The following is a 19,461-nucleotide window of genomic DNA, read 5'->3' on the forward strand; positions in this document are numbered from 1 at the left end:
CCCATCTTGGGTTTTTTGATCTTGCCGGATATATTTGGCCTGTTGTCCCCCCATGCCAGGGCTTAAGCTAATTAGTTTCCCATTAGCCTGTCACACTGCCTTCCTGGCTAACACTCGTTAGTGCGGTGCCCAACCAGGAAGCCCAACTCTGGCAGAGGCCATTATCTCTCTTGCCACTCTGATGAAAATCCTTTTAATTCTGTATCTGTATCTGCATCCCTAATTAACCCAGAGGGGCCTCAATGAGGTGCAACTATGTTGCCTGGCTTTTCTGAATAATATTTAAACTTATTAAAAGTCATTATATTCTCATGGCACGAATATGTGTTTGTTTTTCGTTTGTTTCTGTTGAACAGGATTCTCATTCTAATGCAAAGCTGTTTGGTGTTTTTTTTCTGCTATGCGTGTCTGAAGTTGCCCTGATATTGTACCTTAGTTTGGAACATTAATAATATCCTATTCTTTATTTTTTATTTTGCAGGGGATATTACATTGTGGTAGTTCCGCTGAAAAAACAGCGCACCGGCAAGTTTTTCAAACCCTGGGACAATCCCGATGAGATGAATTTGGAGGAGGTATGTCATGATTAATGGCTATGAGCTGGTTATAATCATGCAGAATTCCAGTTATTAGTTGTTTTACCCAGTGTAACAACATATTTGTTACACTTTCCTCATCACACATTCCTTCGCAAAACCAGAAAAAAAATAGGCTGTGGCAGTTAAAAGGGAACTGGAGATGAGTCTCACTGATTGACTCAAATAGCTGCAGAGAACACTGTTCATATGGAAATGAGAACATGAAGTAGCCATCAAGTGCACTGCAAACTCAACTCCCATCCCCTCCTCCTCCTCCTCTTCTTTGTGTCTGCGGTAATTACCTGAAGAGCTGCATCAGGCCTTCATGTCTCTTCTCATTCCATGCAAAGCTTACTGCATATGCACAAAACACTCAACAACTTTTATATGAAACCAGCTTGGACAATTTAGCAGCCTCTTTTCAATGCACTGTAAATGTGCACAAAAAAGGTTTTAATCCATATATATAAGCTGTGATTACATTTAATAAACTATTGTTGAGGTAATTGTGACATATTGCAAACTAATGATGCTACACATTTTGTATCTGTCATGAAACTGCCCCTTCGGGTTACTGCAAGTTCGATTTCTGGCAGGGGTTCATATTTCTACATCATAATCTCTGACAGATAAATTATTTTCAAATTGTAAGATTTAAAACGTTTCTTTTATACACACATCACAGTATATGAGATGTCCAGAGGGTGAAAAGAAAACACACCATGTCTCATCTGCCATTGGTTTTACAGCTTGTGCCTACAGGCCCATGTCTGTAGCCTTGACCGATTGCCCCAAAGTCGCCCCTCTGTCAGAATTTATTTGTTTGTCAATATTGGCACTCACCTTTTCACAACTTTTCCCAAGGGCAGCTAGATTTAGCAGTGTTGACAGGAGAGATGATTGAAGACATTATCAGGCTGCACCAACAGCCCAGCAGCCCAAACAGAGCACACACAGGAACACACTAATGTGAATGACACCTGCGCGCACACACACACTCATTCATTTATGCACAGATAGTAAATCAGATACCCAAACTCAGAATTCATTAGCATAATTATGATCCATGCTTCGTACTGTAAGTTTCAACTCAGGTGATTCAGACTAAGACAGGTATACCTGAAGTGTGTTTAGTGCTATCATTTTTGTTGTTAAGGTGGAAAAAAATTAATTACAAAAGTGGTGTGAAAAAATTATTTACAAAGTAATTTATTCTCTTGTACTGTCCCTTATGTGTCTTACAAAAACAAACAAAAATAAATCACACAAATGCTTGCTGTAAAACAAATCCTACAAAAATGTAATTAAATGTTCAACATGTTTAAGTGAAATGGTGCTGATTGTATCGTTAAGAGAAAAAAAAAAGAGCAATGTTTTAAATGAATTTAGTCTTTTTTACTGTTTGAAGCTGCTGGATAATCCTCAACTGTTTTGTACGCGGGAAAATCACACAATCTTTTAATCACACAATCGTTTGTAGTCCAAATACACATGAAATAAGTCATTGATCTTTTCTGAAATGCTGCGCTTTATGCATCAGCATTTCAGCTTAGCAATCACAAGAAAAGAAGATCCTGATAGACAGATTCAGTTTGTGTAGATGTCTTTCTTATGTGGGTGCTGGAATAAGTCTGCATGTTTTATCAGCTGTCTCCTTTCCCTACTCCTCTCTATAGCTTCTGAAGGAGATAAACCAAACTAGCAGAGGCCTTCGGTTCCGCAGGCAGGCAGAACCCAAAGCCTATATCGCTGCCTACTACAAAGTTCTGCCGAAAGAATTCACTCTTGGAGATGGCAAAATGTACGGGGACTTTCCAAACAAACAACTTCAGAATGGCCAGGAGTACATATTCTTTGTGCTCGCTGTTTTGGAAATGTCTGAAAACGTAAGTCTGCTCACTTTCTCACACGTTCATTGTCTCAGTTTTCATTCCTATGACATGTCCCTTGATAATGATGTGAAAAACTGAATGTGTTTTCCTCTGCAGAGAGGTTTAAATTCACCACATCATTTTGGAGGGTGATTTGATTCTGGTTGTATGTCTTACTCTCAGCCCTTGTGAGACTTCGTCTTAAAAACTTAAAGCTGCTGCTGACCCTTCTTGCTGTAGGGAGAAAAACCCCTTAAGACCTTAGCCGATCAAGACTAGCTTGATAACAGTGCTCCTCTTTAATTGCGTCCTGCGTGCAGTCTACCTTATCTCTGCTGCAGCTCATGTGTATGTGTCTGTCTGGACGGAAGACCGGAAAGCCGCGTGATTATATGCGCCTGCAGGTGAGATGATGGATTTGATGAGCTGCAGGGTCTATAGTGCTGCCTCACACACTCTCTCCACAAACTCTGAGTTCAGGTAGAGCAAAAATGATAATGATGGACAGAGGGAAATCTCTAATTTGCCCACTGAAGCATATATTTTCTTCCCACAAGACCATTTTTTTAATCTTCTCTGAGAATGTGAAAAGGTTCAATCAAGGCTCCTGCATAGGGCAAGATACTGAAGATAATTTTGATTGCAGCTTAGCAGAAATTACACAGCAAAACTTGAAATTGGCTTTTAATTTGTAATGTTGGTCATGCTGTCTTTGTCAGATACTTGATATGCTCCGTAGTGGGGGCAAATTAACTCAAGTCAAGTCAAGGACTAACGATTTAAATATTCTAATCTCTATAATATTCATCTCCAGGTGAGTAACAAGGTTAATATCAGTTGTTATAGGCTTATGTCAAAGGCTAAATGTGATATACTGGCAAGAAAAGATCTTGGAAAATTTGAAGAAGTGATAGCAAGGGGCCATGATGTATAAGTATCATATGATGACTAAAAATGTAATATTGATGCAGATTTACTTTTCCCCTTTCTCAGATCATGTATGCAACCAGCCCCTACTCCGATCCAGTTGTTTCAGCTGACATCGACCCCCAGCCAATCATTGATGAGGAGGAAGGCCTCATCTGGGTGGTGGGCCCTGTGCTAGCAGTTGTCTTTATCATATGCATTGTCATTGCCATCCTTCTCTACAAGAGGTAAGTACATGAAAGTGTAGTCCACACTACAGTTTTTCTCCTCACATTTCTTATAAATCCATCTCAGATGGTAGCACTACCTGGACAATACTGAACATACAATACTGGCACACATTCACTCAAAGGTGATGATTCATTATGTGCACTCAATAGACACTAAATTATTTCTTCTATACATTAATTTTTAACTCATGTTCAACTTTCACGATAGACCAATAACATAGAGGATATTAATATAAAACAACATATTTAAAGCAACAAAATGTCAAATTCTATCTCCAATCGTACAGAAACAATACAGGTTTTGGGTCGTCAAATGTATTGTAAATTATGAAATCGTATTTGTATAATAAAAGGCTCTGTAATCCAAATTTCCAAATCTGAGACTCCTTAAATACGATACGAGACTCCGAGATACGATTCCAAGATGGCCTCCACCATACAAACACTGTTTCTTTTACCGCTAATAGTACTTCTGTCTTTTTGTTTTTCCACAGTAAATCAGTCCTTTACCTGGTACTGTTAAATGTTTATCCTTAGACATGTTGTTGCACGGTTTGTGTCAAATACCATGTCGAGGTTGGTGAACTTCACTCTCAGCTCTTCCAATGTCAGACATAACCTTTTCCCAACTGAAGCACATCCTACATTGCGTTACTTTAATTATCAACATGCTACTATGCGCAAATATTCAGTTTGCACATATTAATGCAGACATTTAAGGCAAGATCTGAACTTAAAGCCTGAGGCGCATTGATCTTCAGACTATCCATGACCCTCACTGGCAGTAGCACAAACACACACTAAATCTCAGCTGAGTAAATCCAGGCACACATTTACCCAAACTGTCAAGCCATCAAATGCATACGCCCACAGTCCTTCACACAGACGTGCATTGACTGCAAGTTAATCAGAGACACACACTCACAAACACATGTTAACACTAGTGATAGTGTACTTTCACACCAAATCAAAACAGCCTCTTCTGTCTGAAACCCCCAAGCGTAAGCTAGACTTTGTGCTGTCACTGCTCATCAGTCAAGTGTAGGAGCGGAGAGCTTTGACTATCTGCTACATTACACTGCATATGTGTGCAGATGAAAAGAGACCCTTGGGCATGAGCCGGCATTGCAGCCACCACCACAAACAACCTCCCTTTAAGAAAACCCACTCCACAAGGGAACTCAAATCGAGATACTGACTTTGACCTAATGCTGTGACAGCACACACATGTGGACATATTTTACATAAATGTGTTTACACATACATTTCTTTTTCTGTTTGTTAATGTTGCATTTTATTTTTTATCCGGTCACCATAAGATATTTGTGCAAAGTTAATTTAATCAAATGTCCAGTCCTAAGCAAAATGTAACTGTCATCCTGCAGAAGTGTTTTTAGCAATGTAAGATTAATACTTGAAGAGTCAGCTGGAAACAAACAATAACAAAAGAAATAGCATCAGCAAAATGTATGTTTATGCATACTACTGTATTCTGACTTTTTTCATAATGCAAAGTTTGGGTTGGGATACTAAAGGAGGTGGATTTAAAATGAGAACAATATTGTACATCTGGAAAGCTTCAGTGTTTCCATTTGTGGTGGGGAGATTTACTCATTGATTAACTAGCCAGTGCCCACGCCATGTTAGGAAACACTGACTGCATAACCAGGAGACATTTCTCTTGTTAAGATCAATTTTTATGTGACAGAAAGCCATTCTTATATTCAAGGGTGACAACCATGTGAATTTCAGCTCTGGGTATGGACTGAGCAACTTCATCAAAGGAATTGTAAGAATAATTGATATTGGGATAATTGTTATTAAAGCAATACTGCATTTAATGAAATGAACACATCAATACATTTGTGTTACATACATTTTAAATCCCTATATCTGTAATGTATGCAGATGTATTCAAAAATATGATCATGTTCGTCATTTGCCTTTATAACACAGCATGCATAAATCTAAATATGTGTGATTCTCCGTCTTAATAAATGCATCAGTGAAAGGCTTATTTGCAGAAAAAGACAGACAGCAATTAGAAGTCAAGAGATTACTTTTATGCTTGAACAAGAAGCAATCAGCTGAAACTCCTTGAAATTGCAGAGATACAATGTACAAATCTTGAATGCACCTGGGAAACTGTAGTTTCTGAGGCAAAGAGCCCCAAGGCTGCATAATTAAGTATAATCTCAAAAGGGAAGCATCGCTAATCATGTACACAAAGCAAAACCGAGATAGGATTGGATCATTTGTCTCTTGTGTATTCAGTCATTCACTCATCCTATAGAACGGTTCTGGAATATTCTCCACTAAAGCTTTAAGTCTTGCCACCTAATGCTGTGTCGATATTTCTTTTCTTGCTGACCAATGGAGCAGCAAACCAGACAGGTAAGAGTGAGAGAGAAGTAGGAAAACTAATCCCCTTTAAACCTCCCCCACCCTCCACCCCCAAGACTATCAATGCATATAGAATTTATCATTCAGTAGAGTTGAGGTCATTTGTGGAATAATGCTGTGTGCTTCATCAAAATGTATATGTAAAAGTATATTAAAATACATGCTGCTTGCAATTAGTAATGCAACATTGTTTGTATGATAGATGTCAGCAGGTATTTACTGGGAGATCAAAACACAAATTATTTGACTTTTTCCACTAACAAATCTTGAATTCATAATGGAATTTACTGACCATATTATTTGCCCATTATATTACAGTTACTGACCTCCTACACCTACTACCAGTGTTGTATTGATTCTTCTGAGCATACCCGCATTGCCTTTTAGGAAACTGGGACTTCAGTCACAGCTTGAGGCTGGATGACATTGTTATAAACAAAAAATATGTGACTATATGTGAAATTATTACTGCATGAATCTCAAAATACTGGGGGGAAAAAAAAACAATAATAAAATGTAGTGGAAAAAATATCAAGAATTCTTTACAACACAATACAAACAAGTAAAGCACAACAGTCCTTTTGTAACAGACAACGTTGTGGTTCAATAACTACAATAAGTACAGATTTAGAATTTATCTAACATCTATCATCTATCTGAGACCGCCAATGGAAAGTTAACAATACACGTTTCATAAAGATAGCAAGATAGTAGCTATTCCCCTAAATCAAGTCAAAGCTACTGTATTGGATTGTGTTATATGCTGAAGTGATGCTATTTAGTCCAGCCCTGCAGCTGTTACAGTAGCAGAAAGAAGGGTATATTTCTTTCAACTTCCTAATTATATATCTACCTTCACGATACATGAAGACCACACAGCACACTTTGTGGTTAAATTGCAATACAGTTCTATTTGTTTTTCCTTTTGTGCACAAAAGATTATCAAAGAAACATGTATAATTTGCTTATTATTCCACAGAAAAAGAGCAGAATCTGAAGCTAGAAAGGGCAGTCTCCCCAACAGCAAGGAAATGCCACTGCATCATCCCACTGACCCTGTTGAGCTGCGACGTCTCAACTTCCAAACACCTGGTAAGTCTTACAAAATAATGCCAGTTCATGCTCTGGGAATTTGCAACTGAACATGTTTTATTGAAATGGTGAGCAATACTACAGATTGTTTCCATAATTGGCATTCCATGGCATTATCTACCTTTGAATTCACTGCTGACACTGAAGCCAAATGCAATGTCCTTTTAAAGGTCCTCTAATGTTTGCAGTGAGATTGGCACGATACAAACGAGCAGTTTGCACACTGTGGACAGGTGCTTAGGCAACGCAGAGAGGGTCAAAACTGTCAGTGTCCTCCCTGGAGGCACTCATAAATGGAAAATTTTAAAAAAGCGCAAATGCAAGCCGGACAGTTTCGAGGTACCTGTCATCTACCTATGTACCTGGGTTATCCAGGTCATCAAGACTTGTCACGCTTACTCAGAATAATGCAGTCTTGCTAGGATGTTATGCTGCTGCTGGACATCCCACAATGCAGCATTTTGGTGGGTGAAACACACACAAAATGTGTAATGGTTGTGTGTGAGCGTTTACCTGCTCTGACCTTTAGTGCTAAGGAAAGCAGTGGTCAGTGATCATGCCATGGCTTATTCATGAGGTCATTTCTCGACTAGGGAGCAGCGTCCATTTATCACCTGGAAAGGTGGTATGCATCCACACTCTCGAACCTGACGAAGAGAGACATACTTAAGTGCAGTTTGAGTTGCTCTGGCATAGACTGCTTGGGGACAGGTGTTCAGAGACGGCCAATAATGTTGTAAAATCAAAGCCATATTTTTTCAGGTCAGCTAAGGAAATGAAAGGAGGATGAATTATCTCTGCAGGCTCATTTTTGAAAAAAAGCATATGCATATCCATGAAAGCTCTTCAGTGATGTTAGGACCATTACTGGTCGTTTCATCCTGGTAGAGGGGTATTTTTCCTTTGGCTTAGAGTGATCTGAGCCATTCTCCCACCATTTCATTCGCCTCTCAAGCCACCAGTTTTGTTCCCCAACAGCCTTTCTGAGAGCTGGTATCTTAGCTATCTCACTGCTTAACAAAGAACCAAACATATTTTCCCACCACTGAACACTTTCTCCTAATTCCTGAAGCACCTCTACATTAGACCACCTCGCTTCCCCAACTCAATCCACCCTTCCATTCAACCAGGTTGGACATTTTCATCTTAAGGATGCTTGATATTTGAGCGATGGCATGTTGGAAATGGTACTTTCATTGTCCCCCAGTGGTGAAAATGGATTTTGAGTAGAAGGCTGTGATGCAAACACCCATTTCCGTCTGTGAAAGAGATTTGTGAGTGGGAGGGAAAGTGACACACAGCTTCCATTAGCTAATGCCCACTTATATCAGCAGCTGAAATGAAACATCGCCTCATCGTAGGAGAGGGACACCATCAACTATCTGGTGTGTCAAAATGGCTCCTGAACTTAAGTCACAGATCTTTAGCCATGGGCGACCGTGTCAAGTTTACATTGTAAAAGTAAAGTTTACTGAACTGTAGGGTGGAGTATTATGGCGTATACTGTGTCCATTACCACATGAGCACAGCATTCTCTGGCTAAAACAAACATCTACTAATATTTAGTAGTTAGTTTGTTATGATTTGTCTACTTTCTAATTTCTATGAAATAAGAAATGTGGTATGGTGAAGTTTAAAATGTTTGGACATGACTCATTTAGATTACACTTATCAATTCCTCTACACTTCAATTCCTACCTTTGTTCGTAGGGAAAATAGTCACATTGTTCTTAGACCTACAATGTTTTTGATTACACCGCCGTTTCCTCCACAGGTTTAGGTGAGCACAGGCACTCCAGTAACCTCCATTTATCAAGTTAGTTGGCCTCCATTATGCATTTGACATGAATTGTTTTTTGTTTTTTTCAGCTTTAATTTCCTTATTTTCCTTTTTTCTGCCAAGTCTTTCCCCATCCCCATCTAATCCATCTGGTGTAATGCTATGTTATCATGGGAGGAGGAGTTTGAAATGACAGGCTGAAAATGTGTTATCACTCAAAGCAGAAATCAACATCTGACCTAACATTTTTAAATTTCTTTTTGTTTGTTTTTCTCGGGATGTTTCTGTCTGTATGTCACTGCCATGCTAACTGTACACTACAGCTTTCTGTGCAAATAACTTACTTCTTTCTCTGTAGGAAGAGTCCCAGTTGAGCAAATGTGCTCGAGGACTCTCTTTGGCTTCTGTATCCATATAGTCTCTATGAGCATGGGCACTGCTTTGAGTGAACTGCCAAGCCTAACAAGATCCACCTCCATTCCCCTGTTAAACACATATGCTGCATATCTAATGATTCCCTAGCTTTTGCTTGGGTAATGGCCTCTTGCAAGTCTTGTGACTGACCGTCAGTCCATCTCATTGACAGGTATGGCAAGCCACCCTCCAATTCCGATCATGGAATTGGCAGATCATCTGGAGCGACTGAAAGCCAATGATAACCTTAAGTTTTCACAGGAATATGAGGTAAGTGCATTTTACATTTGAATAAATTCTGAGGTTCAGTGAGGCACAGTGGATTGTTCAATAGTTACAATGCAATAGAATACAATAGTTATAGTATATGAGCATGCACCAGGTGCTCAAATTCTGTGAATTCAAAGCCTTGGAGGCTTTAATCCTACCATTGCATGCTCATGCTAAACTTATAGCAGTTCAAGCATGTCAACAATGAGATAACAGGATATGATGGATAAGTATGATGATTTTAAAATAACCAATATTTCAGAAGGTTTATCGATACTTCAACTTTAGTCTCACTCTGGAATACAATGGCACTTTCATAATATTCATCATTCTAATTTATTTCACAACCATGTTGCCAATGTTACTGTTTCTTTCATAATCAAGATAACAGATGAATTTCTGTTTGCAGAACACTTGTTCAGCCTTAAACATGGTCCAAACAAGAGGTCCTTTATTCAGTGCTGTGTGACATCAGAACAGCTACTCTTTGTCTTCCCGTTTTTCTCTGTGGTTTCTGCAATGGTTCCAAAATCTGAGGTCACCATATGGGTGCCTGCCAAGCTGCCCAGTCATTATTGCAGCATAAGTACACTGAATTCCAATTTTATAGTGCCTATTCAATTGCAGTGGAAAGCAATTTTGCAAGTACAATAAAATGAAGATTTTGATGATGAGCAATTCTGCAGCCTACTGTTTCATTCTATTTTGATAAAATATCAGGGCTGCTTGTGGTAATTTGTGCACATAAAAACCTGGTACTGGTTGAAGTTTGGTCTAATGTTCCCCAACATTAAACTGGTCTAAAAGCAAAAATAAAGCTCATTTTCATACACTGACTGATTTTAAATGACCCCAGAAAGCAGGATGGCACCAAGATTAGATTATATGAAAGGTCACTCTCATAATGTGCCCATTAATTGCTTTTTCTATTGTGCATTATGATTTATTCTACTTTAAGCAAAGAATAATACATAAAAGCAGCCTGTTTTCCTTAAAAAGGCCAGCACAATAGTTTCCCTATAATACAAAATGAAATTATATCATTCATATCTTTGTATTTTTCTTTTGTGGCATTATATTCATAATTTATTTGGGATAAGAGACTATTATCCATTTCTGCTTCATGAGGCCTACTTGAGAAGCATATTCTGTTAAATCAGTCTCAAGTGTGGGGCTCTCGTATTTTCCAAAGATCCTTACTAATCGAACGAGCAAAGATAATGGAACACAGACCGTTTTTCTTTGTGACTGATTCAGATGTATCTTTTTTGTAAATATACAGATTTACATGCACCAGTATTTACAGGATCACCTCTTTAAGAGCCTCAACAATTAGTAGAAAGGACACACAATTGGTTACTATGGAATGCTAAAACGTATCCTTAGTTTATCCTTAATTGCTTTGTTTGTGTATAAACATATCCTTCAAAAGGGAAAAGTTACATGATACTGAATAACTGTGGCCGACATAGAAAGATGACATTATAATCATTAATCAAGAAAAGCATTCCACTTACTCATTAATGAGTATACATTTGTGTTAAGGGTTTTTGTTCTCATTTACTGAAAATATTAATATGTAAAAGGTCAGTCTTTAACTTCACATTATTTGGATTTGGGGAGTATCTTTGTATACGAAAAAGACCACTTTTTCACAACCTTTTTTTTTATCACTGTTTTGTACAGGATGAAGTGACAATAAAAATCCATGGTTAGCCTTTTCTCTGCAGCATGTGCACCGTTGGTGCAAAAGCATAAACTCTGCCTTTAAAAACACAACTTCCCCTTCTATAAACTGCCTTTCTGGTAAAATGCTAAAGACATTCTTGATAAACTACAATAGACCAAAGAGTTAATTTCAATGTAAGCTGCTGCATGTTAAAAGGCACATTTCATCAATTTTTTGCTTTCTTAATTGTTACATAAAGCTATATTAATCCTTGGTTATGGTTTCTGGAAATATTCTTATAGTGCTATTCTTCTTCTCTCGTCTTGTCTTTCAGTCAGTCGATCCTGGTCAGCAGTTCACATGGGAACACTCTAACCTGGAGGTGAACAAACCAAAGAACAGATATGCTAACGTGATCGCGTATGACCACTCCAGAGTCTTGCTCTCCGCTATCGATGGTAAGCCACCCACCTGCACCTTCCCTCCCAACTGCTGTATTGATTGTCCAGACAGCCAGTCTATTTGTAGCTTTCAGACCTCAGGAGTGCAACCACACTATACTTTCAAATGATGTGCTTGCACAAGCATGCTGTAATTCTCATTTCCCTTCATTTATTTGCTGCATGGAAAGAAAGAAACACTTTAAAAAATGCTCCTTTCCAATAAACAAATCAAGTTAAACCCAACACCTATGATGGTGAGAGTTAATGCTCACTGCATTATACAAAGATATAGTGCATGTTATATCAAGCCATTACTTGTCATTTAATCTTGAAATAGGAGCAGTAAGCAACATAAGGAACATAAGGTGCCACATTTTAAGTAGCCTTATGCATTACTTGCTTGTGAGAATGCATTTAGTCAAAAATCTGACTGATCAAATAGGTTTTCCCCTTTGCTCCCACACTGAACTTGAAAAACAAAAAGTTAAACACAAAAAATACATTTTCTGAAGATCAGGACTAAGTCTTACTGTTAGATATTAATGCTGTGTACAACTATTTGTCCATTGTACCCAGTGTCAGCCCAGTATGACCCTAACTTTATTTGCCATATTTAGTTGTTGCCAATGAGAGTACACCTTTTAAGAAATTAAATGGCATTTTGAAAAGGCCAGTCAACTACAATGACACAGTAACAATTGGACACACACACATTTATTAATTAACCATTTCCATTAAGCTGCTATAACTGAGTGCATAAGAAAATAAACAAAGTGGTTAATGGCTAATGCAACGAAAAGAGATGGAGTGGGAGAGGCCTTTTGCAGTTTCTCAGAAACACAACGCACAGCTTGAGTGTTGATGGAACTACATTAGCCAGGCATATAAATAAATTTGCACAACCACACAGGAGCCTTTATGCTGTAGCAAGTGAGAAGTTCTCAGCCAAGGGGACATGAGGGACGTCCTCTTTTATTTCTGTGCTTAAACAAAGCCTTTTGGCAAGCAATGTGTCTGTTGTATACTTTGATTGAGTTCTTTGAATATAAAGGGATTTGGGATTTGAAGAGAGCTACTTTCAGACTGTATTGATGTAAGGATGGATCAGCAGGATCTTTGGGATACAGGCACTCTGAGGAAATTTGGGGATTTTAATGGTCTTGATATCACAGCAGTCGCTTGATATGTGATGACTGTCAAGGAAGTTGCCTGACCAGAAGAGACACTGTGCACTTTAAGAGGGTTTATCTACAGTTAATACTGAAACCCTTGTCTACCCTTTCTATTTTATAATCCCATTTAGGACTGGTTCATACTGGATGTGCTGAGCTCAAAAGTAGACATGCATCTCATTTGTCAACATACCAAAATGAAAATGCAGTCACAACATAAAGTGACACATTTATGCCTTAGAATGTGTTTGTTTTTGTCAGCGTACAGAAACTGCTTTGTAATTCCATATTTCCTCCAAATTCAATGAATTGTATGTTATTTTTGGAAGATACTTATTTTTTCATTAAATGTATTTTTATTCAATGACAAGAGCTATACTTGAGTCATTTCCCCCTGCTGCTTAAAATGTTTTTAAAGGAAATCTAATCAAGATTTAATGTGACAACTTTATTCTGCAATGTTTATTTCTAAATAGGCATACAGACTGCAAAAATTACACAAATCCTGAGTGACAGAAAGCATAAAGGCAAAAGCCATTTGCAAATACATTTTAAACAACTCGACTCATTCTCATTAAACTGCAGTAATGTCTCTCCTTTGTTTTTAATTTTCAATTTACAAACACACTGGGTTTAATTGTATTTATCCCTTGTCCATCATGGATATGACAGCTGTCGGGCTGTGTGGATGACTTAAACCTTGTAGAGAGGGTAGGGAAAAAAAATATGTGGGTGGGTTTGAACGTTTTCATATTCTATTTCCTTTGCTTTTTATGCTGAATAAGTTACCTGGGAGTAAAAGGCAGTGTGGGAAAGCGGGGGAGAGGAAGCAGTTGGAGTGAGGGGATTCTCTGGTACGTGGCATCCATGCAGATGAGACTTATCTTGGTCGACCATGTGTGCACGGAGCCCCTGAACTGCCAGTCCTAAAGCATTGACTAGCTGTCAGCTCCGTCTCTTTTCCCTGGATTCGAAAAAGGCAGCTGTGCTTTTCATTTAATATACGCAAAGGGAAGGAGGAGTGAGGGGAAAGGGGGAAATTGTTTTGCTAGTTTTTGTTGGTTTGTTTTTCTCCATGTGAGACTTTTACAGACCAAGCTTTATCTGTAAGTCAGTTGCAGATATGGAAGAGGAATGCAAAAAACTGTGGATTGTTGATAGCAAATACAAATGTTCCCAGACTGTAAGTTTGGTCCCAAACTCACAGCCTTATGCTTTTTAACACAGAGGACAGTCTCACACTGCCTCATCTAATATATGTACGGGCAGAATCTGATGTTACTAAGAAAAGAAAAATCAAGACATGGGACAGTTTGGAAAACAGCTAGTGCCACAATTCACCATTTTTCATACTATAAGCTTTTTACCTACACAGCACACTGGTATACTTTTCCAAACTCTAGACACTCAGCTTTACTCATTCACTCATGCACAATTTGTTTCTTCTTAGGTATCCCGGGAAGTGACTATATCAATGCCAACTACATTGACGGGTACAGAAAACAGAATGCCTACATTGCCACCCAAGGATCTTTGCCGGAGACATTTGGCGAATTCTGGAGGATGATCTGGGAGCAGAGGAGTGCCATCATTGTCATGATGACCAAACTGGAGGAGAGGTCCAGGGTAAGAGAGTTATGTATAAATAGCCATACTATTCTGAAGTGCTCTCCTTCTCATAGAGAGTATTACATGAATAAAATGAGTCATGTGTAACTGAAAAGACAGTGTTCACCTCTGAAATCCAGGAACATTTGTTTTATTTTAAATGTGGGCATGATAGACCCCACAGTCTGACGTCAAGGTTATTTACACATCAACAAAGCATATGTATACACACATATATATATGTATATATATATATATATGTATATGTATTGTTAAATGTGTGTGTAATTTTTAAGTTGTACGGTACATTGTGCTCTTGCTTCCTCTTTCAAAACGTATTCCTCACGAGAAGCCATAAAGCATTCCGTTGCACCCTTATGCATTCAGACGGTCACAAACCTGGTGACTGATTAGTGACTTATGTCCTTAACCAAATGCTGCTGAAAGCACAGGATGACCATCAGTAATAAAACACTCACAGACTGAAAAGCTGCACTGGCAGCTATATCTCTGGTCCTTTAAAGGTTTTCATGGTCAAAAGACACTTCCTCTCCCTCTCTCTTTCTCTGGCACACCTTAAGAGTGTTTAACTGAGCACATGAAAGCTTGCATGGGTTTCATATGCTACTGACCTTCACACTTGTATGCCTTCTCTAAGAGCTTGGCACAGTGTTGACTGGGGTGCTGACTCAATCCAGAGAGCATCTTCCACTCACTATTATTACAATATGCAAAGCCAATAAGCTAGTGTGGCCTTTTTTAAATTTTTACTGGAACTATTAAACACCGTTTTTCAATTAAATCGGGTCCATTTAATTGAAAAAAGGTGAGAGTTTTTTGAGTGAAATGAGAGCATGTGTTGGCTCTACTGTAAGGGTTTCCTGTAAGATATCGTCACATTTATTAGTCATCACTCTGGGGACCACAGAGGCTGTCTTTGTACACTTTAAGTGTCTGAAGCTTAAGTATTTGCATGTCAACACTATGGATCATTCCATTACTTCTGGTGTTGAAATCACATCATTTCTCCATGTGTCAGTGTGACACTCTCTAAGGGAATTGAATTAGGGGAATAACACTTGTTAGATATTAGAATATTTCAGACTACTGTCTATTTGTCATACAATTGAACAGTCACAAAGCATCAGGCAGCAGGATATAATGATGATCACGCTGACATTTCGATTGTGTTCAACATGCTGCCGAAAACTTATCGGTTCTGAAGGACAATATCAAGAACAAGAATTAAATTGAAACCCAGTTATTTCCTCCCTAGCACTTATAGTGCTTCCCTTTGTCTGCTAAGCGGTAATGTTATAATGGAACAGTGTTTTATTGGCTGTTCACTGAGAAACAAAGCTGTACACTCAAGTAGCAACGAAGCTGGGGCAGTAATATGATTGGAAAATAGCAGTTACCTTTGTAATTATAGATTGTATAAGGACAACTGTAGGCACAGAAACGGTACTGTGCAAATATCTCAGGCCGTTTCATTGATTTTGGAATTTAAAAAGCCAGCAGGAATGAGTTGAATTTCTGCATTATGTTACCTTTATTTCTTGTTGTATTTATATATAATTGTGTATACTCTATGTGTATTAAGATGAATCTGTTATAATTATAGGGATAACATGCTCTATAGTCTTAGTGATCATTGCTTAATATGGTATTCCTGTCTATTACAGGTGAAATGTGACCAATATTGGCCCAACAGAGCGACTGAAACCTATGGTCTCATCCAAGTGACACTTCTGGACACTGTAGAGCTGGCTACATACTGTGTCAGGACATTTGCACTTTTTAAAGTAAGAGGCATTTTGAATCAGTTTTCCTACAGAAGCCCATTCCGGCACCATTAAAAAGTGTCAGGTAGTTGAAGTGAGACAAAGTGGTCACTAACCTTTCTCCATCTCCATATTCAGAATGGCTCCAGTGAGAAGAGAGAGGTGAGGCAGTTCCAGTTTACGGCCTGGCCAGATCACGGGGTACCAGAGCACCCAACACCGTTCCTGGCCTTCCTGAGACGGGTGAAAGCTTGCAATCCTCCGGATGCAGGGCCCATGGTGGTTCACTGCAGGTAAGAAACATCATAGGTTTATAAAATCCTGAAGCATGAAATTGATTTTTCCCTCCATTTGCTGTAATGAATATATGAATACATATGAAAAACAATATATTCATGTCTGTCTGAGTCATCTGTTCAATAATAATGAAGATTTTGGAAGACATTGCACATGGAACGGAGAAACAGAGTGAAGAAAATCTGACGCAGTGGCGTGTGATCTGACAATTTTATATCGTGATTGATCTTGAAAACATCCACAACATCTACAATTCAAGCAAATTGTTCAGACGTTGGTATTCTCTGACATTTACACTGTCTATCTTAATAATATCAAGGATCCAACCTACAGTCACAAACCAACAGATGGCTGTGCTGATTGGCAAAATTGTATTACATGTCTTCATTGTGTGCGACAACGATGTGATTTAGCGGCACTGTCATAAGGAGCTGATGCCAAAAAAAAGATTCTGCTCATCTTGATCTCATGAGGTCCCAAAACACAAATGCTTATGCTTAAAAGACGCTTTAGAGCAGTCAAAAATAATAAAGCATTAAAGGCAGCAAAAGCTACACGTTTGGATTCTGAGCACAAAAATGTCTTAAAGTCCGTTATTTATTGGTTTTTGCTATTTATTGACTGCTGATAAAAACGTAAACAGCTCAAATAACGTCTAATTTGGCTTTAAAATACCATTCTTGGATGCAACATGTTTTAAATGGTGCAAATATACATGAACAATGACTGGTTTGAGTTGAGTTGAGTTTGGATATTCTCAACAGTACATTTCAAAACTACCCTTAAAGGCCCAGTGAGTAAAAATGACATCTAATGTGGTGGCCTTTGCACACTAGAAAGGATGTCACTCTTTCCCATTTACATAGTAAGCTTCAGTTTCAAAACGCAGAATGCTCGTCAGACTAGTTTGTCCATTCCGGCTAAGGTAGAGACATGGTGGCCTAAAGTATCTATAAAATGCTTTGTCCACCAACTAAACAATGTTTATTTTAAAGCAAATTTACACTTACACAAACATACTTTTGGGTTCAAATTTCGCCAAAACAACTCCTCCTAAATTTCACACACTGGACCTTAAAGATTCACTGAATAACCCACTGTCACTATAACAAAATCAGTGCAATAGCTTTAACTGATGTTTACAACATCACTGCACAAAGAGTACCAGCGCCACTATCCTCAGCGAACTTTTAACACATCTCCTTTTACAGTGTGACGCATGCACACCCGTCATTTGCCTTACTTCATCACTTCCATGTCACACATGAGGAGCTCACAAGTTTTAGGTTACTGCATTAGAAACAAATAACTTTCACTTTCATGTCAACTTCACTCCCTGCAGCCACATAAGCGGCCAGACTCCCAACAGAGAGGCACAAAGACACAAGACAGCCTTTTGGCTCCACTCAACTCAGAATGCTTCTGAGACTGCAGAGAGGAAGCAAGTGACTGAAAAGAGAAAAAAGACAGCAAAATGAAGAAACAGTGATAGTGAATGTAACAGATACAAACTTGTGTTAGGAAGTGACAAAAAAGGGAAGGGGGATTACTGGAGAATAAGAATTACCACATGCTGAAGTTAATTAGAGCTAGTCGCCGAATCACTTCAAATTGAAAATCCTTTCTTTTACAATGAAGCAGAATGCTGGAATTAATGTCACTCTGCAGATGGGAGGTTTTAATTCCTCTGGCTCCCTATCAGATACAGTGTTTTTCCAAGCTCCAAATCCTCTAAGAGGCAGTTTTTCCTCTTCATGTTTGACCACAATTTTAAATAGACTTTTTTTTTTCTATTTACTTCTAAAATGTTATTATGAGGGTTGATTTGTGATGTTGAGCACAGATATTTCGTATATAAATGTATTTTGTGCTGTAGAAAACACATTTTCTTTTGCCCAAGCTGTTTATGCACATGCAGTAAAGGCTGAACAAAAGCTAGAAGAAGAAAAAAAGATTTGCAGTGTATAATTGGTACAGTCTCTTCAATGATTGATAATTACTTGGCACCAGAAAGTGCTTACCACCTACAGTATGTGCATGCCTTATGAAAAGACCATACAAACATAAAAATGAGCAAGCATTTGCTCTATTTTTTGTTTGTTTTGTCATTTGTGCTCATCGGCTCAATGTTATTGTTAACTATTCAAAATACAAGAACACATACGTCACTGGAGTTTTAAAGCAGTTTTTTGTTTTTTTTATCAATCTTTGCAGAAGTAAAAAAGAAAAGAAAGACACATTTTGTATTTCATTTGCAGTACCACAAATGTGTGACCTTGGCATAGTCATGGTCTCACAAACCAGAAAGCAAACAGTTAGCTGGGAGTATGGTTGTCAAATTGTCTCAGTAACAGAACCCACATTCTTATGGGATATTTTAAACATGGGTTTAACGGGTGGTTATTGCAGCTTCCCACAGTAGAACGTTTGTGAATAAAACACATTCTTGTGATGCCTCTTTAGAGCATGTTCACAATGTGAGCTCACAACAAACGTGCAGTTTTCTTTACTCTGCTTCACCATGTATTACTGCACATAATGCGGACTTGTACACAATCATGAAATACGAGGCGAAAAATGCAGAGGCTCAACAGACTTAGACCCTGCTTTCTATTGCTCAGTGCTTTGGCTGCACAACAGATTTAGTTTCAGTAAATGCATAGCACTACAATGCCCTACAATATCCATCAGAGACAATATACCCCATAAAAGACTGATCTTATGGTTTAGTCATCATGGTGGTACACAATGAATGGCAGGTGGAACAATTAAACATGACCTACAGCATTTAATCAACCCATAAAGAGCTGACCTTCTCCTCCAAGGAACGTAGGGATAGATGAGGATGACTGCTTTACATTTACACTTTTCTATCCCACAAAGTGGTCTTTGTGGTTTGTTAGAAAGTGTTGAATGTTGGTGT

At 38.4% G+C, this 19,461-nt stretch overlaps 1 protein-coding gene across 34 annotated transcripts in view; it reads left to right on the forward strand.

Annotated features, from left to right (window-relative positions):
- LOC122766725 (receptor-type tyrosine-protein phosphatase delta-like) overlaps window positions 1–19,461 on the forward strand; it is a 315,856-nt gene that overhangs the window by 286,554 nt on the left and 9,841 nt on the right. For 24 of the 34 annotated variants that reach the window (XM_044021823.1, XM_044021826.1, XM_044021832.1 and 21 more), the window contains 10 exons: window positions 482–575; window positions 2,255–2,464; window positions 3,443–3,603; window positions 5,989–6,000; window positions 6,989–7,101; window positions 9,468–9,565; window positions 11,569–11,692; window positions 14,300–14,475; window positions 16,143–16,262; window positions 16,380–16,534. In XM_044021823.1, the coding sequence (XP_043877758.1) occupies window positions 482–575; window positions 2,255–2,464; window positions 3,443–3,603; window positions 5,989–6,000; window positions 6,989–7,101; window positions 9,468–9,565; window positions 11,569–11,692; window positions 14,300–14,475; window positions 16,143–16,262; window positions 16,380–16,534 (1,263 nt within the window). The remainder of the gene's footprint in view (window positions 1–481; window positions 576–2,254; window positions 2,465–3,442; window positions 3,604–5,988; window positions 6,001–6,988; window positions 7,102–9,467; window positions 9,566–11,568; window positions 11,693–14,299; window positions 14,476–16,142; window positions 16,263–16,379; window positions 16,535–19,461) is intronic. The other 10 variants (XM_044021830.1, XM_044021833.1, XM_044021834.1 and 7 more) reach the window with 1 other exon arrangement.

This window comes from Solea senegalensis, linkage group LG3, assembly GCF_019176455.1.
Source record: "Solea senegalensis isolate Sse05_10M linkage group LG3, IFAPA_SoseM_1, whole genome shotgun sequence".
NCBI lineage: Eukaryota > Metazoa > Chordata > Actinopteri > Pleuronectiformes > Soleidae > Solea > Solea senegalensis.